Source organism: Ranitomeya imitator, chromosome 1, assembly GCF_032444005.1.
Source record: "Ranitomeya imitator isolate aRanImi1 chromosome 1, aRanImi1.pri, whole genome shotgun sequence".
NCBI classification, from domain to species: Eukaryota; Metazoa; Chordata; class Amphibia; order Anura; family Dendrobatidae; genus Ranitomeya; species Ranitomeya imitator.
The window spans coordinates 1,125,240,984-1,125,263,288 of record NC_091282.1 but is presented as its reverse complement, the minus strand read 5'-3'; the positions used below and the strand labels follow the sequence as shown (position 1 = coordinate 1,125,263,288).

Genomic DNA, 22,305 nt, shown 5'->3' with positions numbered 1-22,305 from the left:
CCCACCAAGACAACATCTGCAAGGAGTTTGTATGTTCTCCCCGTATTTGCGTGGGTTTCCTCTGGTTTCCTCCCACACTCCATAGACATACTGAAATCTGGATTGTGAGCCCCATTGGGGACAGCGATGATAATGTCTGTAAAGTGCTGTGGAATTTAATGGTGCTATATAAGTAAGTAAAAAACTATGGCAGACTTGGCATGACCATCTCCGCTGAGTGACCGAACGCTTTAAAGGGGTTTTCTGGAATAAAGGGAAGCGTTGATGACAGTAATAGCAGTCCCCATTGCATACAGACTGGAGCTATCCAGTGTACTTACTCAGTGTTCATGGTGCAGACTAACAACTTACCGTTGTTTAAGGACTTGAAATTTCCAATGCATTTTACAAATTCGTATGTGGCTGGTTCTTTTGGGTCCACAGTTCCCCGCAGCATGTGGCAACAGAATTCAAGTTCATTTTTTGCTGAAAGAAAATAAACATAAGGTTGCCTATAAAGTACATCTTATCATCATACCAAGATTTCCTTCTAAATCCCCCCCGTCCTGGCAAGATACATACTTATACAGATTACATCACTGGTGGACACAAACAGAAGAGGGCCCCTGTGCAAAAATAGTATATGGGTCCTTTTCAGTCCGTAATTTATCAGAATGCAAAATTACACCAGCTCAGAAGCTTGATGTGGGCCCCTGATATATCCCTGGATTACATAGTCAGCTTCCAACACGACTGCAAGGTCAAAAAGGCAGAGGGCCACTATGAACGTTTTCTACAATAGAGATACAGTGGCTTAAGAAAGTATTCACCCCTTTGACTTTTTACCTATTTTGTTACATTACAACTTGTGTTTAAATATTTTTGCAATCCGATTTCTGTGTGATGCATCAGCACTAAATAGTCTAATTGCTGAAGTGAGAAAAATATAGGCATAAATTACATTTATGGGATCAAATAACTAAAAATTTGCAAGTGCATATGTATTGTCTTTTGCTATGAAGCCCCTAAAAATTTCTGGTGCAAGCAATTATCTTCATAAATCACATGCTTAGTGAAAAGAAGCCCACCTCTGTGCAATCTAAGTGTCACATGGACTGTCTGTATATACACTTTACCTTTTCTGAAAGGCCACAGTGGCTGCAACACCATTGAGCATGATGTATCACTAACCAAACACCACCTGAAGACCAAGGAGATCTCCAAACATGTCAGGGACAAAGTTATTGAGAAGTACAAGTCAGGGTTGGGTTATAAAAAAAATACCCCTATCTCTGATAAACCCCTGGAGCACCATCAAATCCATTATCATCAAATGGAAAGAACATGGTACCACAATAAACCTGCCTAGAGAGGGTTGTCCACCAAACCAAAGCACAGAAACAAAAGAACAGAAACCAGCACAGAAAACAAAGGTAACCCTGAAGGAGCTGCAAAGTTTCCAAACAGAGACTAGAGTATCTGTCCATAAGACCACAATAAGCCATACACCCCATAGAGGTGGCTTTTATGGAAGAGTGGGAAGAAAAAAGCCTTTACTTACACAAAAATTGTAAGGCTCGTTTTGAGTTTGCCAAAAGACATATGGGAGACTCCATGTTTCTATGGAGAAAGGTGCGGTGTTCCGATGAGACCAAAATGTAACTTTTTGGCCACCAAGGTAAATGCTATGTCTGGCCCGAAACCAACACAGCTCATTACCCCAAGAACACCATCCCAACAGTGAAACATGGTGGTGGAAGCATCATGCTGTGGGGATGCTTTTCGACAGCAAGGACAGTGGAAATGGTCCAAGTCAAGGGGAAGATGGAATACAGGGATATTCTTGAGTAAAACCTGTTTCAGTCTGTCAGTGACTTGAGACTGGGATGGAGGATCCCCTTCCAACAAGACAATTACCCAAAGAATACTGCTAAAGCAACACTCAAGTAGTTTAAGGAGAAAGGTATAAAAGTTTTGAAGTGACTTAATCAAAGGCCAGACCTTAATCCAATTGAGAATCTGTGGTCAGACTTAAAGATTGCTGTTCACCAGAGGAAACCATCTAACTTAAAGGAGCTGGAGCAGTTTAGCCTTGAGGAACTGGCAAAAATTCCAGAGGCAAAATGTGGAAAGCTCATAGAGACTTATACAAAGCGATGTGCCACTGTAATTGCCGCTAAAGGAGGGTCTAAAAAGTACTGACCTTAGGGGGGGTGAATACTTTCGCACACTCAAGTTTTCAGTTATTTTGTCCCATTTGCTGTTTGCTTCACAATAAAAAGAAAACCAAATGTTCATAGTTGTAGGCATGTTCTTTAGATGAACTGAAATCCTCAAAAAAAAAACTGTGAACTTCCAGGTTGTGATGTAGAAAAAAAAAACATGAAAACTGCCATTGGGGTGAATACTTTTGCAAGCCACTGTAGTTAATTTGACAATATAATGCAACACTAATGTATTGCTGTGCACTATATAAGCTATCAAACAGGTTCAGGCATCACATACATATACACACAAATACATAGACCCCTTTAAATTCTTCATTCCGTTTCATCGCAACTATATAGTAAAGTTCATTTTTTTTCCTCATCAATAATGTACACTCTGCACCCCATCTTGATTGGAAAAAAACATAAATCTAGAAATTTGCTAATATATTAAAAAAATAAAAACGGAAATATCACATAGTCATAAGTATTCAGACCCTTTCCATAATATTGAGTAGAAGCACCTTTTGAGCTAGTACAGCCATGAGTCGTCTTTTTCACATCTGGATTTGGGAATCCTCTGCCATTCTTCCTTGCAGATCCTCTCCAGTTCCATCAGGTTGGATGGTGAACATTGGTAGACAGCCATTTTCAGGTCTCTCCAGAGATGCTCAATTGGGTTTAGGTCAGGGCTCTGGCTGGGCCAGTCAAGAATGGTCACAGAGTTGTTCTGAAGCCAATCCTTACTTATTTTAGCTGTGAGCTTAGGGTCATTGTCTTGTTGGAAGGTGAACCTAAGGCCAAGTCTGAGGTCCAGAGCACTCTGGAAGAGGTTTTCATCCAGGATATCTCTGTATTTGGCCGCATTCATGTTTCCTTCAATGGAAACCAGTCGTCCTGTCCCTGCAGCTGAAAAACATCCCCATAGCATAATGCTGCCACCACCATGTTTCACTGTTGGGATTGTATTGGGCAGGTGAAGAGCAGCGCCTGTTTTTCTCCACACAAATCGCTTAGAATTATCACAAAAAAGGTCTATCTTCCTCTCATTAGACCAGATAATCTTGTTTCTCATAGCCTAGAAGTCCTTCCTGTGCTTTTTTGCAAACTCTGTGCGGGCTTTCATATGTCTTGCACTAAGGAGAGGCTTCCGTCGGGCCACTCTGCCATAAAGGCCCGACTGGTGGAGGGCTGCAGTGATAGTTGACTTTGTGGAACTTTCTCCCATTTCCCTACTGCATCTCTGTAGCTCAGTCACAGTGCTCTTGGGGTTCTTCTTTACCTCTCTCACCAAGGCTCTTCTCCCATGATTGCTCAGTTTGGTAGAACGGCCAGGTCTAGAAGACTTCTGGTGGTCCCAAACTTCTTCCATTTAAGGATTATGGAGACCACTGTGCTCTTAGGAACCTTGAGTACTGCAGAAATTATTTTGTAACCTTGGCCAGATCTGTGCCTTGCCACAATTCTGACTCTGAGCTCCTTGGCCAGTGCCTTTGACCTCATGATTCTCATTTGGTCTGACATGCACTGTGAGCTGTGAGGTCTTATATAGACAGGTGTGCGCCTTTCCAAATCATTCCTATCAGTTTAATTAAACACAGCTGGACTCCAATGAAGGAGTAGAACCATCTCAAGAAGGATCACAAGGAAATGGACAGCATGTGACTTAAATATGAGTGTCTGAGCAAAGGGTCTGAATACTAATGAGAATATATTTTGTTTTTTCTTTTTTAATAAATTTGCAAAAAAATTCTACATTTCTGTTTTTTTTCAGTTAAGATGAGGTGCAGAGTGTACAATAATGTGAAAAAAATACAATGGCTGCAATGAGACGAGGAATACAAAATTTGAAGGTGTCTGAATACTTTCTGTACCGTGTGTGTGTAGAGATATATAGATATAGATATAGATATATATACATACACTAGATGTTGGCCCGATTCTAACGTATCGGGTATTCTAGAATATGTAAGTAGTATGTAGCACAGGCAACGTACTATATTGCACAGTGACGTAGTATAACACAACCGACGAAATATATAATAGAGCTATGTAGTATATAGCATAGCCACGTAGTGTATTGCACAGGTACGTAGTATATTGGTCAGCCACATAGTATATTGATCAGCCACGTAGTATATAGCAGAGCCACATAGTATATTGCACAGGCACGTAGTATATTGCACAGCCCACGTAGTATATAACAGTCACGTAGTGTATTGCCCAGCTACGTAGTGTATAACAGAGCAATGTGGGCACTATATGCGTGGTTAAAAAAAGACTTAAAATAAACATATACTCACCTTCCGAAGGCCTCTTGAAGTCCTGGCGCCTGTGTGTGGTGCAAGCGGCAGCTTCCAGTCCCAGGGTTGGTATGAGCGCAGGACCTGTGATGACGTCGCAGTCACATGACCGTGACGTCATGGCAGGTCCTTCCCGCATACCATCCTTAGCACCGGAACCTGCCGCTTGCACTGCCGAAGACAGCGCGCCACATCGGAGGGTGAGAATAACCTTTTTTTTTAATTATTATTATTGGTCACACTAATAGCTGTGTGACCGGAGTGCGTTACACCGCGCTCCGTTTATGCTGGCATTAACCCTGTGTGAGGGCTGACTGGAGGCGAGTATGGAGTGGGCACTGACTGCGGGGAGGAAGGAGCGGCCATTTTGCCGCCGGACTGTGGCATTCAGCGACTTGGATTTTCATGACAGACAGAGGCCGTGACCAATGAATATCCGTGACAGACAGACAGATGGAAGTAAGTGACTCTTAGACAATTATATAGTGTGTGTATGTATATGTATATGTATATAATCGTCTAAAGGGCACTTCCGTCTGTTTGTCACGGAAATCCGGGCACAGTCCAGAAGCGAATTCGCCCCTTCCTACTCTCCGTCAGTGCCCCCTCCATACTCCCCTCCAGTCAGCGCTCACACAGGGTTAATGGCTGCGTTATGCCACGGTGTAACGCAGTCCGTTAACGCTGCTATTAACCCTGTGTGACCAACTTTTTACTATTTGATGCTGCCTATTCAGTATTAATAGTAAAAAGATCTAATGTTAAAAATAATAAACAAAATAAAAAATCATTATATTCTCACCTTCCGTTGCCTTTCCAGCTGCTCCTCGCGATGCTCCGGTCCATGCATTGCGGACTGCAATGCATTCTTGGGACCAGAGCGTCGCGAGGAGTATCGGTAAACGCCTGAGCTGGATCCGGGGGCCGACGGAAGGCGAGTATGTAACTATTTTTTATTTTAATTTTTTTTTTTTTTTTTTTTAACAGGGATATGGTGCCCACATTGCTATATACTATATGGGCTGTGTTAAATACTGCATGGGCTGTGTTATATACTGCATGGGCTGTGTTATATACTACGTCTCTGTGCTATATATTACGTGGCTGGGCAATATACTACATCGCTGTGCTCTATACTACGTGGCCTGTGTTATATACTGTATGGGCTGTGTTATATACTACGTGGCTGTGCAATATATTACGTGGCTGTGCAATATACTACGTGGGCTGTGTTATATACTGCGTGGGCTGTGTTATATACTGCGTGGGCTGTGTTATATACTACGTCTCTGTGCTGTGCTATATACTACGTGGCTGTGGTATATATTACTTGGCTGGGCAATATACTACATCGCTGTGCTCTATACTACGTGGCCTGTGTTATATACTACATGGCTGTGCTATATATTACATGGCTGTAAAATATATTACGCGGCTGGGCAATATAGTACGTGTCTGTGCTATATACTACGTGGGTTGTGCTATATACTTCGTGGGCTGTATGCTACTTGGCTGTGCTATATTTCTCTGCTGCATCTGTGCATCATGAATCGTGGTATGTGTTAAGGAGGGGGGCCCACAGAGACTCTTTCGCCGGGGCCCTCAAAAACCTGGAGACGGCCCTGGCTTCACTGATTGTTCGCGGCTGGGCGTGACCAATCAGCGACAGGCGCAGTCCGCGAATTGACGCGGATTTTGAACCATGCTTCGCTAATTGGTCGCGCCTGGCCGGCCCAATCCTGTGTATAAATTGCATTATTCTGAAAACTTCATAAATGAATACCCGATGCGTACTGTCCACTTAGGAAACAACACTGTTTGACAATCAATCTCACATGCTGTTGTACAAATGGAATAGACAACAGCTGGAAATTATTGGCAATTATCAAGACACTCAATAAAGGAGTGGTTCTGCAGGTGGGGACCACAGACCACATCTCAGTAGCAATGCTTTCTGGCTGATGTTTTGGTCACTTTTGAATATTGGTTGTGCTTTCACACTCGTGGTAGCATGAGACTGACTCTACAACTCACACAAGTGGCTCAGGTAGTGCAGCTCACCTAGGGTGGCACATCAATGTGAGCTGTGGTAAGAAGGTTTGGTGTGCCTGTCAGTGTAGTGTCCAGAGGCTGGAGGCACTACCAAGAGAAAGGCCAGTACACCAGGAGACGAGGAGGGGGCCGTAGGAGGATAACAACCCAGCAGCAGGACCGCTACCTCACCCTTTGTGCAAGGAGGAACAGGAGGAGCACTGCCAGAGCCCTGCAAAATGACCTCCAGCAGGCCACAAATACGCATGTCTCTGCACAAATGGTTAGAAACCAACTCCATAAGGATGGTCTGAGTGCCCGACGTCCACAGATGGGGGTTGTGCTCGCAGCCCAACACCATGCAGGATGCTTGGCATTTGCCACAGAACACCAGGATTGGCAAATTCGCCACTGGTGCCCTGTGCTCTTCACAGATGAAAGAAGGTTCACACTGAGCACATGTGACAGAGTCTGGAGACGCCGCGGAGAGCGATCTGCTGTCTGCAACATCCTTCAGCATGACCGGTATTAGCAGTGGGTCAGTAATGGTGTGGGGCGGCATTTTGGAGGGCTGCACAGCCCTCCATGTGCTCGCCAGAGGTAGCCTGACTGCCATTAGGTTCCGAGATCCTCAGACCCCTTGTGAGACCATATGATGGTGCGGTTGGCCCTGGGTTCTTCCCAATGCAGGACAATGTCAGACCTCATGTGGCTGGAGTGTGTCAGCAGTTCCTGCAAGATGAAGGCATTGAAGCTATGGACTGGTCCGCCTGTACCCCAGACCTGAATCCGATTGAACACATCTGGGAATTCATGTCTCACACATCCAATGTCACGTTGCACAACACACTGTCCAGGAGTTGGCGGATGCTTTAGTCCAAGGTGATGCACTGTCCCCATTTCTGTTCTGCATAGGCTTGAACCCCCTCAGTCAGATAATTACAGAGTCTGGCTATAGATACAAGTTCAAGAGTGGAAGCACCGTCAGTCACCTCCTGTACATGGATGACATCAAGCTGTACATGCAAAAAACGAACGAGACATCAATTCCCTGATCCACCTGGCAAAGATCTACAGTGAAGACATCGGGATGTCCTTCGGACTGGAGAAGTGTGGCCGGTTGGTAATAAAGAGAGGTAAGGTATTCAAGACTAATAGAGTGGAATTACCAGCAGGGAACATAGCAGATGTACAAACATGCTACAAGCACCTCGGCATCCCACAGGGATATGGTAACCATGATGAGGAAGCAAGGAAAGCAGCAACATCCAAATACCATCAAAGGGTAAGGCAGGTCCTGAAGAACCAGCTCAATGGGAAGAATAAAATCTGAGCCATCAATGTTAGGGCTTGTTAGGTTAGGGTATGGGTTGAACTAGATGGACTTAAAGTCTTCCTTCAATCTTAATAACTATGTTACTAATACATATGCCCTGCCAGTTATCAGATACCCTGCTGGCATAGTGTGCTGGCCAAAGAGATGGAAGCTGCAGATGTGAAGACATGAAAGCTCCTCACAATGCATGGAGGTCTCCACCCTAAGTCTAACGCCAAAAGATTGTATACCAACAGAAAGGAGGGTGGTCGAGACTTGACAAGCATCTAAGCCACCATCACGGACTAAATAAGACGTATCCAGGAATACATCAGAAAAATGGCACCAAAAGATGAGAGGCAGCAAGAACAGATCTGGAAGGAAGAACAAGAACATGAAGCATCGAGGCAAGACAAGCATCACTGCATGTGATGTACTATCGACAGATAATGAAGGTGGCTGACATGGAGAAATCCTACCAGTGGCTGGAGAAAGCAGGACTCCAAGACAGCATAGAGGCACTAATCATAGCGGCACAAGAGCAAGCACTAAGTACCAGATCCATAGAAGCAGGAATCTACCACACAAGACCATACTCAAGCTGCAGACTATGTAAAGAAACCTCAGAAACCGTCCAACACATGGTGGCAGGATGCAAAATGCAAGCAGGAACAGCGTATACCGAACGCCACAACCAAGTAGCGGGAATTGTATACAGGAACATCTGCACAGCAAATGGGCTAAGTCCCCCTAAGTCCAAGTGGGATACCCCAGAAAAACTGATGGAGAATGAAAGGGCTAAAAATCCTATGGGACGGGGGGCGTGGTTTGCCAAGGGACAAGAGCAGACGTGCTCTTGCATAGCTCCTGTTTATCCCTTGTTTGCTACTAATAAGGCTTACTTAAACGTGGACTAATTAACTCATATACCCACAAGAATATGCCAGGAACAAGTGGGAAGCAGAAATTAGCCGGCACACCGACGAAATCTCCCTCATTAGGGCAGAGAAGTCCCCGGGAGAAACACAGCAATGGCGGCGGTAAACTTCCCTCTGTGGAGGGAGGAAGTAGTCCCGTGAGCCAGAGCAGTGGAGCTGCCGGCCGAAGATCAGCGGTCAAACAGCCCCAAAAGGCACAGATAACCACCCGGGCAGCTGCGCGGAGGTCCCCTGCCCCTGCCTCAAACCCGACAAAAACTTCGGGAGAGCCGGTAAGAGCCAGAGAGACTGCGGAGACTCACTGTGGAGCGACGCGGCGGAGGGATACCGAAAGCAACGCAGCGGCGCCGCCGACGAGAATCCCTGCGCCCGGCAAGACATGGAAGATATGCGGGGAAGACAGGAAGGAGCGCCGAGAGATCACACAGGCACCGCAAGACACGGCGCTGCAGAGAGAGCTGACGGAGGACATAGTGACAGCACAGCAGCCCGGCCGCGGAATGGTTCCCCCGGCGCACCGCAGCTTGCTAAGGTATGACGCACAAGAGTTCGTACCTGGAGGTGAGGGGGGCAGGCGGCGCCAGACACTGGGAGCGACGGCGGAGGTTGGGGAAGGCAGAGTGCTGCGGCAAGGTTCGCCAGCTGTATTACACTCAGATGGAGAGCACCCTGGACGCTGCAAACCTCTCCAAAGCAGAGGGGGGAAATTGGCAATAGACAAGAAAAGCGGCAATAAGCATATTCTATCAGACTGGGATAGCCTCCCTAGGGATGGGGCAGAATCATATCCACAACGGGGATACAGCCATAGGTACTACCCCCTTTCATCCCCACTGCTGAGCCATAATGAAGAAGAAGAAGAGGTTCTATCACTGGAGCTGGGGATCCAGCTCAACACCACCAATGACTGTGTATCCTCAAAAAATAAATACAATTTGTGTAGGAATAAATCCTCTTCACTTAGAGAAATAGCAGAACTTGCTGCAACACTGCCCCAGTCATTTATTGACTCGCTCAACGCACAACTTGAAACACTTACTGGAGGGATATCTAAAGATCAGCCCAATACTGACTATTCTCATTTAACCCCTGACCCTCCTATGTCGCCATTAGAGGAGAAATGTGCACACTCAGACAACTATATGGAATCTTCAGTTTCCTCTGACAATGACTACAACGGTACCTCTGATGACTTTGACAATGAGGGCCTATCAGACTCAGACGGGTACTCAGAGGGGTCTAGCGATACTGAGGATTTGAGCGGCTCAGACGACATGTCAAAGTCCTCAGATATTAGCGACTTGGAGCAGGAACAGTCTTGCTATGAGGTCCCTAATTACTCCTTGATAGACAAAATCTCAGCCTCTGACAGTTACCCCTCAGTGAAATTCATGGTCAATCTATGTAAGGTTCTCCTAACATCTATGGACACAACAGGAACCAGAGCATCTGAGAAAATCTTCAAAAAACTATTTAAAGACATTTTTTCACAAATTAACGCTGTTCCAACCTCTGACTTTAACGTGTCCTCTGTCAATCCTCCCGACACCCTGAAAAAGTCTGACGCCTCTAGTGAGCATCATGAGTTGGCGTTTTCTCATAATACAGGGGGTGAACCTATACAACCAGATCCTATGACCAATCTAAAAAAGGATATAGTCACATTTAAGAACAACTTATCAGATTTTGAAAACTTTAAAAGAAAGAACAACCTGAAAATCCGAGGAATCCCAGAATCAGTGGGAAAGTCTCAACTGGGAGACTATGTCTCATCTATGATATCTTACCTGCTCTCCCGATACGAAAGGGAAAAACTTAGTTGCGAAAGCATTCAGGATACCCAGACCACCGTCTCTCTCGTCAAATCTAGCTGCAGACGTTATTGTCTCATTCTATCCCAACTGGTTAAGAGACTCATTGCTCGATGTCGCAAGGAAATCAAGATTTCTCTCTTCCCCTTACAGCCACTTGTCCTTCTACAGAGATCTGTGTAAGGATACTCTACAAAAACGAAAAACCTTCCAGCATGTCACCCATAGACTGCAGCAGGCTGGAATGCAGTACATTTGGCACCAATTCTCCAGCCTAAGATTCTATTTTGCGGCAAAGTGGCGCACCTTCACTTCTCCAGACGGGGCGGCGGACTTCCTAGACTGTGCGGGAATTGGACCTCCTGGATCTCCTCCTGGCTCTTCGTCCTAACCAAATTGAGAACTTTGAGGGACATTTCACTTCTTCACGTTTAGTCCACGTCACAGCCTGTGTTTGAACCGAACACTTTGCCCACATGGTCCATAGGTCATCTGGCGATGACCGGGAGCCGACAGGCCTTCACATGATTTTCATTTCTACTGGACAGCTTTAGAGCCACCTATACTAGCGTGTATAATATGCTACTACTGAACAACTTTTGAGCTAATGCATTATTTATGTCTATGCATTTCTTAACTAACCCTTTTGTTTTTAGGTTGTATTCTTGAAGCTACAGCACATCGTCAGAGTTTATCTAACCAAGTTTATGTGTGGCTTTCATATATTTGTTTCACATATGTTAAATATTGGCCACTATATTACTCTACAAGGTCTATTACGATGCTCCACCCATTCTAATTCATAGCATTACACATAGCCTAAAATCCATAGCCTATCGCAACATCAAAGTTATTCATTTCTATTATGAGAGAGCCACACATCATTTCCCTTGCCAACATATAGCTTACTCAACTCTCTTATGGTTATATCTTTATGACACTTCAACCTTGTAAATTCTTACTGTATTGTGTGACGGCCCGTCTCCCCTATCTTTATAGGGGTACTTTCCCTACACTCGTATCCCTCCCTTTCCCCCCCTTGATCTACCCTCCCCAGTTAAAATTTGGAAAACCCAATAAAATCTTTTGGAATAAAAAAAAAAAAAAAATCCTATGGGACTTCAAGATCCAGACAGATAAGCAGGTGTTGGCCAACTAACCAGACATTGTGATAGTAGACAAGGATCAGAAGACAGCCATGATAATAGATGTGGCAGGTGACAGCAACATCAGAAATAAGGAATATGAGAAGCTGGAGAAATACCAGGGCCTCAAAGGAGAACTGGAGAAGATGTGGAAGGTGAAGGCAACAGTGATTCCACACAATCGGGAACTTACGCAAGTTCATACATATAAATCCTTTTGTTCTTTGCAGGACTCAAATCAAAGTTTGTATCTTCTTAAATTAGCAAACCAGAAGGGCAAATGAGGAATTGTAAGCACACAGTGCTATATAATATGATGGCTGCAATATACGAGGGGATAAATGTTTGGATGGGAGGAGGAGGAGTAGCTTTCCTGCTCCTCTGACAGGCAGTATGTGCCTCAGCCTCGGCTCTTCTAGCCGCCTGCATTGCATGTGGCACATCAGTTAGGTGCAGAAGAGAATTGATTTTTTTTTTTTCATAAACTACAGCACTACACAGCAGGACTAGCTGTAAATGGTGACGAGACTAAAAATTCTTATTGCCATTTGTAAATTCATGGCTGCTTCAGTAACCATTTTGCTCACCATCTGGGGCCCTCTTCTAACAGCATGCGCCATAGTTACTCGGATTTTAATGTGGTATGGTGCAAAAGCATGCATCTACATTAAAGGTTGATTCATTAAGGTGATCTGTCAGCAGGGTTTTGCTATGTAATCTGAGAGCACTATAATGGAGTAGCAGAGACCTCGATTCAAGTGATGTGTCACTTACTGGGCTGTGTTTTATCAGCAGGAGATTATCACTACAGGACAAGCTGCCCCCGTGCCTCCTGGTCCAGCCACACCCCCAGGGCTGATTGGCAGCTTTTTGAATACAGTGTATAGTGACAGAAAACTGCCAATCAGTGGTGTGGGTGGGGTTATACAGGGCTGAGCATTCTGAGCTCTGCTAAATCTACAGCAATGAACTCTCTTATTCTATCAGAACTGAGGCACGCAGTAAACTAAGTGATACATCAATGAAATCAGGGTCTCTGCTCTTACTTCCTGGTGCTGTCAAAACTACACAGCAAAAACCTGTTGACAGATTTCATTTAAGATTGGCGTCGCTCACCTGACCACTTTGTAATTTCCTCTATTTTAATAATTCCCTTTTATTCTTCCAATACAGCTGATCCCAATATTTTTTTTCCTTTCTGTCCTGTGACGTTTCATTTCAGGGGAGTCTCAAATGGGACATCACAAGAGGGTGTCTGTTAACCTTTTAATTGCCACTGTCAATCTCTGGTAAGGGACACGCTGCTCTGGCAGCCAGTTGACGGGCATGTGAAGCGATCACAGGACATCGATGGGTTGCAATGATGACCGGTGGTCTGCTGAAAATTCCCATGGCTATCATGATGGTCCTGTGAACACCAAGTTCTGGACTCTGTTCATAGGAAACCATGATGATGATCATGTGAAATAAAAGGTTTTTAAAAATATGAAAAAAAAAATAGATAAAAAGTTCAGTTCACCATCCTTTCCCCCATTAAATATAAGAAAAAATGTATAAATATCATTACATCCTTTGAAGCACAATTTATAAAATTATTAAATTAACTTGATCTGTAAACTTTGTAATGACAAAAGAATCAAAACCCCAGAATTGATAGAAGCGATTAATACTTGTACTGCAAAAAAACAAGCACTCATATGGCTGTGTCGATGAAAAAATAAAAAAAAAGTTATCGTTCTTAGAATAAGGGAAGGAAAAAACTAAAACAAAGGACACTAGTCATAACGTGAAGGAGCAAAATCCTGGCGATCTACAATGAAATAAGACAATTACGATTAATAAGAATTAATGTAAAGATACTTACTTTTCAGATAATCTGAACCCAAAGAAGCACTTTCCATCATGTGCGTAGACAGGATTTTATATATTTCTGAATGTTCCCCCTCGGGGATAAAATTAAATATACTCTGATCAACAAGATCAGACTGAAAGAGAAGATAGTCATAAAGTTAAAAAAAAATAATAATACACAAGATGTAATAGGCCACAACATATAGGTCTGACCTAGAAACAGACAGTGGGGAAAATAAATATTTGATACGCTGCCGATTTTACAAGTTTTCCCACCTACAGAAAATGGAGAGGTCTGTAATTTTTATCGTAGGTACACTTCACCTGTGAGAGAAAGAATCTTAAAAAGAAACCCAGATGATCGCATTGTATGATTTTTACATAATTAATTTGCACTTTATTGCATGAAATAAGTATTTGATACAATAGAAAAACAGAACTTAATATTTGGTACAGAAAACTTTGTTTCCAATTACAGATCTTCTCCAGATCTTTCAGGCTTTAGGGCTGTCACTGGGCAACATTGAGTTTTTGCCCCCTCCAAATATTTGCTATTTGGTTCAGGTCTGGAGACCGACAAGGCCACTCCAGGACCTTGAAATGCTTCTTATGGAAGCCACTCCTTAGTTGTTCTGGTTGTGTGCTTCAGGTCATTGTCATGCTGGAAGACCTAGCCATGACCCACCTTCAATTCTAAGGCTATGTGCACACCTTGCGTCGGGTCCCTGCGGGTTCTCCCGCAGCGGATTTGATAAATCTGCAGGGCAAAACAACTGCGGTTCTCCCTGCAGATTTATCGCGGTTTGTTCCGCGTTTTCCGCTGCGGGTTTCCGCCTATACTATTGATGCTGCATATGCAGCAATATGCAGCATCAATAGTAATGTTAAAAATAATAAAAATTGGTTATACTCACCCTCTGATGTCCGGATCTCCTGGGCGCTGCACCCGGCGGTCCGGTTCCAAAGATGCTGTGGGAGAAGGACCCTTCGTGACGTCACGGTCATGTGACCGCGATGTCACCGCAGGTCCTGGTCGCACAGCAACTCTGACCGGACGGCCACGTGCAGCGCCCAGGAGCTCCGGACATCAGAGGGTGAGTATAACCAGATTTTTTATTTTTTAACCCCAAATATGGTTCCCAGGGCCTGGAGGAGAGTCTCCTCTCCTCCACCCCGGGTACCACCCGCACATTATCCGCTTACTTCCTGCAACGTGGGCACAGCCCCATGCGGGAAGTAAGCGGTTCAATGTATTCCTATGGGTGCAGAATCGCAGCGATTCTGCACAAAGAAGTGACATGCTGCGGGTTGTAAACCGCTGCGTTCCCGCGCGGTTTTTCCCGAAGCATGTGCACAGCGGTTTGCGGTTTCCATAGGGTTTACATGTTACTGTAAACGCTATGGAAACTGCTGCGGACCCGCAGCATCAAAATCGCGGCGGTTCCGCGGTAAAAATCGCTAAGTGTGAATATAGCCTTACTGAGGGAAGGAGGTTATTGGCCAAAATCTCACGATACATGACCCCATCCATCCCTTCATCACATTGCAGTCATGCTGTTCCCTTTGCAGAAAAGCATCCCCGAAGTATGATGCTTCCCCCACCATGCTTCACGGTTGGGACGGTGTTCTTGGTCTTGTACTCATCCTTCGTCTTCCAAACATGGCGAGTGGAGTCGATACCAAAGACTTCTATTTGGGTCTCATCTGACCACATGACCTTCTCCCATGCTTCCTCTGGATCATCCAGATGGTCATTCTCAAACTTCAAAATGGTCCTGGACATGTGCTGACATGAGCAGGGGGGCCTTACGGGCCCTGTAGGATTTTTATCCATGACAGCGTAGTGTGTTACTAATGGTAAGGTTTTATACTGTGGTCCCAGCGCTCTCTGGGTCATTGACCAGGTCCTCCTGTGTACTTCTGGGCTGCTTACTGACCTTTCACAGAATCATCCTTACCCCACAAGGCAAGATCTTGCATGGAGCCACCAAACCGAGGAACATTGACAGTCATCTTCTAATAACTGTGCCAACAGTTGTTGCCTTGTCACCAAGCTTCTTGCCTATTGTCCTGTAGCTCATCCCAGCCTTGAGCAGGTCTATAATTTTAGTAAATACTAGTTATTTAAATATGTATATATAGAAAAAACAATTAGCAAGATAGTAACATGAAACTACAAGTGCAATGGGACATAGAAACCCCTCCCGATGAAGCTGAAGAGGCGGTGAAATGCGCGTCGAGGTACTTGTCAGCATGCTGCATAGCCTACTAACTATGACTACAGCTATCTGAATCTAACCATTTGTAATAACTGCATGCGATTCAGTATTTTATTGTGAAACTGTGATATGACCTGGTAGCAATCTTGACTAGTATACTAGCAACTTCTAATATTGTAATTGTCCAGCATTATCTATACTATATTTATCTCTTACCTGTACCATAGTACCATCTATTTAGATAGATATTCAGTACTGGTATTATCTCATGTCTGGACATACTGTCAATTTACACTTGTTTAACTCAGCTATGTCTGGACATATTACCAATTTATACTTCTGTAATAAGCCATGTACTGACTGTCTAGATATCCAGTGGGGTAGGCACCTGCTGTTTTAGTTTTCTGTTTCTATGTCCCATTGCACTAATACTTCCATGTTACTATGTTGCTAATTGTTTTGGTCTGAGAGAGCCAGAATTCTTGCTGGGTGGTAGGTGATCAAATACTTATTTTTCATGCAATAAAATGCAATTTAATTATGTAAAAATCATACAATGTGATATTCTGATTTTTATTTTTAGATTCTATCTCTCACAGTTGAGGTGTACCTACGATAAAAATTACAGACCTTTCCATTCAATGTAGGTGGGAAAACTTGCAAATCGTTAGTGTATCAAATACTTATTTTTCCCCCACTGTAAGTCTGACTTGGTATTTATTAATATCATAACCATTTTCTGGAACATACAGATACAGCTATTTCCTGCTGCAGTTTGGTAACTCTGTGGCGCAAAAAAGAGATAAAGCTGCAGTGTCTGACTTGAAGAGTAGATGGCGATAAAGAATAATAATAAATAATAATAATAATAATTTTATTTATATAGCGCCAACATATTCCGCAGCGCTTTACAAATTATAGAGGGGACTTGTACAGACAATAAACATTACAGCATAACAGAAATACAGTTCAAAACAGATACCAGGAGGAGTGAGGGCCCTGCTCGCAAGCTTACAAACTATGGGGAAAAGGGGAGACACGAGAGGTGGATGGTAACAATTGCTTTAGTTATTCGGACCAGCTATAGTGTAAGGCTCAGGTGTTCATGTAAAGCTGCATGAACCAGTTACCTGCCTAAGTATGTAGCAGTACAGACACAGAGGGCTAATACTGCATAAAGTGTATGAGAACATGATGCGAGGAACCTTTTTTTTTTTTTTTTTTTTTATTATAAATAGGCCACACAGGGATCGTTAGGTTAATGCATTGAGGCGGTAGGCCAGTCTGAACAAATGAGTTTTTAGGGCACGCTTAAAACTGTGGGGATTGGGGATTAATCGTATTAACCTAGGTAGTGCATTCCAAAGAATCGGCGCAGCACGTGTAAAGTCTTGGAGACGGGAGTGGGAGGTTCTGATTATTGAGGATGCTAACCTGAGGTCATTAGCGGAGCGGAGGGCACGGGTAGGGTGGTAGACTGATACCAGGGAGGAGATGTAGGGTGGTGCTGAGCCATGGAGTGCTTTGTGGATGAGGGTAGTAGTTTTGTACTGGATTCTGGAGTGGATGGGTAGCCAGTGTAATGACTGGCACAGGGTAGAGGCATTGGTGTAACGGTTGGTGAGGAATATGATCCTGGCTGCAGCATTCAGGACAGATTGGAGCGGGGAGAGTTTTGCAAGAGGGAGACCGATTAGTAGAGAGTTACAATAGTCCAGACGAGAATGAATAAGTGAAACAGTCAGAGTTTTTGCAGAGTCGAAATTAAGAAAAGGGCGAATTCTAAAAATGTTTTTGAGATGCAGGTAAGAAGAGCGAGCCAGTGATCGGATGTAGGGGGTGAATGAAAGGTCAGAATCAAGGATGACCCCAAGGCAGCGGGCATGTTGCTTTGGAGTAATGGTGGAACCGCACACGGAGATGGCAATGTCAGGCAAAGGTAGGTTAGTAGAGGGAGAGAACACGAGGAGTTCAGTTTTTGACAGGTTTAGTTTCAGATAGAGGGAGGACATGATGTTAGAGACAGCGTTAAGACAATCACTGGTGTTTTCTAAAAAGGTCGGTGTGATATCGGGAGCAGAAGTGTATAATTGGGTGTCAAACTTTTCACAGAACTGATGGATGTATTAAAAAAAAACACACACTAGATACGTGCATCATAAATGATATAGAACCCTCTCATGTAAGTCCGGGGTTTTGGTCTCTCCCTATATATGCACGCAGGGAGAGACCTGTCATAACAGGGCAGCGGATCAGGCAGCATGTAGCAGCTGTCAGGTTCACTTTTGAGTTAAATATTATTTTGTGTCTTTTGCAAAAGTTAAAGGGGCATTCTCAAGTTTGGAAGTTATCCCCTTTCCTATTAAAAGGGGATAACTTACCGATCACTGGGACCCCCACTGATCCCAGGAACTGGGTCTCTGAAGATCTCCATGTGATGCAGGGGTGGTGAATCATGGACACTGCAGCTCAATTTATCCTCCATAGGAGCTGTGCTGCCTGTCCATCAGCACTCACATCAGAATCAACCTCCGCTACATTTACAAGGAGATCTTCAGAGCCCCAGTTCTTGCCATCTGTGGTGGTTCCAGTGGTTGGACCTTCAACAGTCAGGAAATTGATACCTAGCCAATGGATAGGACATAACGTCCGAGAACATCAGAAAAATGGCAGCAGTATATACCAACATCAGAACACAATACTAATTCACGTCATGTTCGTGAGCAAGGGTGTCATACACCTGAAACGCGTAGCTCTATGCTGCTCCATGGATCCCTTAACCATGCTAGAAATTTGGAATTTTGACCATTTGTTTCCCTGGATTATTCACCAATAAAGTAAATATATACTTTAAAAAAAAAAAAAAATTGGAGAAGCTGCATCTACCTCTTCCTGCTACTTAATGCGTCCAGACAGACGCCCTCCATGCTCCGACCTACCAGGGAATTCAATGATTGCGAGCTGGATTTTTTCTCATTGTTATGCAATATTAATGCACTACAGGATGCAGCAGACCCTGATGATAGAGGCAGATATTGAATCAAATCAATAACACTCCGACCATTCATGGAGGAGGTGGCTGCCCAATATTATAAATGCACACAGATAAAGCTTGTATAGGGCGCCCATTACACAGGCTTTTTATTCTTGGCTGGGAAATTTGGGGTGTCTGTCCTTGTGGGGTGCACTAATACAGTGCTGGGTGGCTGCCTGATCTAATAGTATGGCTGTCACTGAAAGGCTGTAAGCTGGCAGGGCGCACCACATGAATCTGTGTGACGGGCGCCCTCTACAAGCCGTACACCCCCCTCCATGAATGGTCGGTGTGTGAGTGGTTGATCATCAGTATTTTGCACCTGTGCTGCCCCCCACCTTTATTATGGTGGTCTGCAGTGCATTAGTATTGTGGCTGCTTATTATTTTTTCTTTGATGGTTTTTGAATTTCATGTTTTTCAGTGAGTTGCTTTGTGATAACTACGAAACTTGAGAATACCACTTTAAAGAATATTTAAGGTGGTATTCAACTAGAAGGTATGCATATATCAGATCACTCCTGATGTGCTACCAGGTAAAACAACTGAAGGCATCAAAAATGTAACTGGATTGAATAGAAGGTTTCACAGAACATTGCGGTCCTTCAGCCGATCAGTCCTCTATATTGGGGCTGTGCAGATTACAGAAAATGCTGCCACATGCCCCATTAGAGAACACTGAACTAATAAAGCCTCAGCCTGGCTTCCTCAGGTAACACCACAGATTACTACTGATGAATGGAGGACACTTTTTAAAGTTGGGAACCCCTTTAAGGAGACGCTACAGAAAATGAAGTCAATATCACGGTGTTGTCATGCCTCCTATGCTAATCTGAAGGAAGCGTGGGAGAGAAAAGGAAAAACAGAGGTTGTTAATGCATGGCTTCAAGAAAGCGCAGATCTGTCAGACTTCACATTATTAACTGCATACAATATTAAAAAAAAAAAAATCACTTACACCTGAATAGAATGGTGTACTTACGCTGAAAAGCTGTACCATCCTGACAGTAAAAGGACTCCTGCTCTAGCTAGACTCAGAAATGATCATTTTAATATCAGGCTTGATGACGGTCAGAGGATTTCACAAACATTCTGACGTGGATTTTCAAAGTATGTACACCAGCCTCAATCAGGTCGAAGATATTCATTTAATCATGTATGAAGGCTATGTAGTGAAATATGGTGACAGACCCGATTTGTCAGTGACTAGTCAGCTACTTTGTGCTGCCCTTACTGAGAGCTGCATGCAGCAGTGCCAGTCACCGGGTCTGGGGCAGGGTGTGCGTCATTCATGGATGTGGTGGGGTAGGTTAAACTCTCACTTTCACCATAGAAGCATAAGACCAGTTCAGTGCAACAATGAGGCCGTGATATTTACTGCAGGGGCCTCGCTGCATGGAGACACCGTAGAAAATGACACCGATCACATCCACAACAGTTTCCAAAAATATTGATCAGCCATCAATACTTACAGGTAAGTGTTCAAGTAACGGTGTAACACTTTCTGATACATAGATGATATTTCCATCGGTCATAACAGCCAGGAAGAATCCGTCCAGGGCCTGGACCGGAAAGTAGAATTCATTAATTAAAAACTGCATTAAAAATAACTTCCAAGTAATTGAGACGCATCGAGTCCATGAATCTACAGCTTCTACACACGATGGGGGTTTCCGCAGAGTGGGGGCGTCTGAATGGAGCCAATGATGGATTTGGGGACCACACAAGTATTGCCTATTCTGTGGCTAGGCGATAAATGTCTCGCTGAACTATCCCTAGTACATACTGGCTGGGTTCTGCAATGCAGCCGTCACATTCTGGCCACCAATCCTAATACAAACAACTTATAAATACATTTGCAGCTGCCAAAATAAGCAAGCCTAAGGGAGACGCATTCTGTATATAGTTACCAACAGGAATTCAAAGAAAATCTAGTCATGCGAAATGTTGAAGGACACCGGAGCGCTGATTCATGCCGGGTGCTTTTGAATGCTTGCCGGGAAGGATACAACTAGGATGACTAGCCCAAGAGGCAGGTACATGGCGGCGTCACCGCACCCTGCTCATCTAGACTGACATCATACACACAGGTAGGGAGAGACCTGGCAGTCAAGGGGTGAGGGACAGAGACAAGCCTCTGCCTAGTCATCATCCCTGTATGGATTTCTATAGAATGAAACATTTCAGCGTTTCCAAGAAAACAGAGTGAAACATGTATGGCTGCAAAAACAGCCAATGTTTGAGCCATAGTGAGCGTGGTTCCAGCAGCGCAAATCAGCTCTCGAGGTTCTTTTAAAGAAGTTTCATAAAAACAATCCAAGCTGATTGCCTAAACAGAGCATATAGATATGAGCGCCCCCACTTGGAGCAGGTCTTAAATGGCACAGCAGTAAGTCCCCCGCAAACATCAGATATGGTGGTCTTCAGTGGTCGAAGTTTTTCACAATCTGTCATTACCGTATTTTTCCTACTATAAGACGCACTTTTTCCCCAAAAAAAATTGTGAGGAAAATGGGGGGGTGCGTCTTATAGTTGGAACGTAGGCTTACCAGCATTGTGGCGGCGACAGAGGTGCGGGATGATGTGGTGCAGTGACCGGTATGGCGTGAGCAAGGTCCCGTCCACATTTGAGGTGAATCCGTGGCCCGGTATTGAAGGAGAGCAGCAGAGCTGGGTGAGTTACGGTTTTCCCGGTGGCGGCGGCCATCTTCCTGAGGCCGCGCATGCGCAGATTGAGCTTTCTGCTTCCTGGGGCTTCAGGAAAATGGCCGCGGGAGGCCGCGGCGGCCATTTTCCTGAAGCCGAGTTAACAGATTGAGATCTCGGCTTCAGGAAAATGGCCGCCGCGATCTCCATCTGCGCACGCGCGGCCTCAGAAAGATGGCCGCTGCCACCGGGAAAACCGTAACTCACCCAGCTCTGCTGCTTTCCTTCAATACCGGGCCGCGGATTCACCTCAAATGTGGACGGGACCCTGCTCACGCCATACCGGTCACCGCGCCACATCATCCCCGCACCTCTGTCGCCGCCACAACGCCGGTAAGCCCGCCGCCACCGGGAAAACCGTGACTCACCCAGCTCTGCTGCTCTCCTTCAATACTGCCGTGGCGTCACCTCAAATGTGGAAGGGACCCTGGCTGCCGCCACCTGAGGATGTCACCACACATCTGCCGCCGCCACAGCACTGCCGCAACCTCCCCATGGACACCAGGCCATGGGACCCTGCTCAGGTGCACACCGTTCCGCCCACCGCACCTCAGCATCACATCACCTCTGCCACCACCATGCCTCCTGTGACCCTGCTCTGCCACTGCCTGCCCTCAGGTAAGAGATCTTAAAATCGGACAATAAGACGGACCCCCATCTTATAAAAAATCTTTTTTTCTGCAATTTTCACCCCAAATTTGGGGTGCGTCTTATGGTACGGTGCGTCTTATAGTCCGAAAAATACGGTAATTTAAACAACAGATTTC

At 44.7% G+C, this 22,305-nt stretch overlaps 1 protein-coding gene across 2 annotated transcripts in view; it reads right to left on the bottom strand.

The window, feature by feature from the left end:
* The window catches only part of CLOCK (clock circadian regulator), a 99,780-nt gene that overhangs the window by 16,473 nt on the left and 61,002 nt on the right, over window positions 1-22,305 (bottom strand). For both annotated transcript variants that reach the window (XM_069744459.1, XM_069744458.1), the window contains exons 7-9: window positions 20,305-20,394; window positions 13,594-13,714; window positions 352-465 (exon numbers count right to left, since the gene is read on the bottom strand). In XM_069744459.1, the coding sequence (XP_069600560.1) occupies window positions 352-465; window positions 13,594-13,714; window positions 20,305-20,394 (325 nt within the window). The remainder of the gene's footprint in view (window positions 1-351; window positions 466-13,593; window positions 13,715-20,304; window positions 20,395-22,305) is intronic.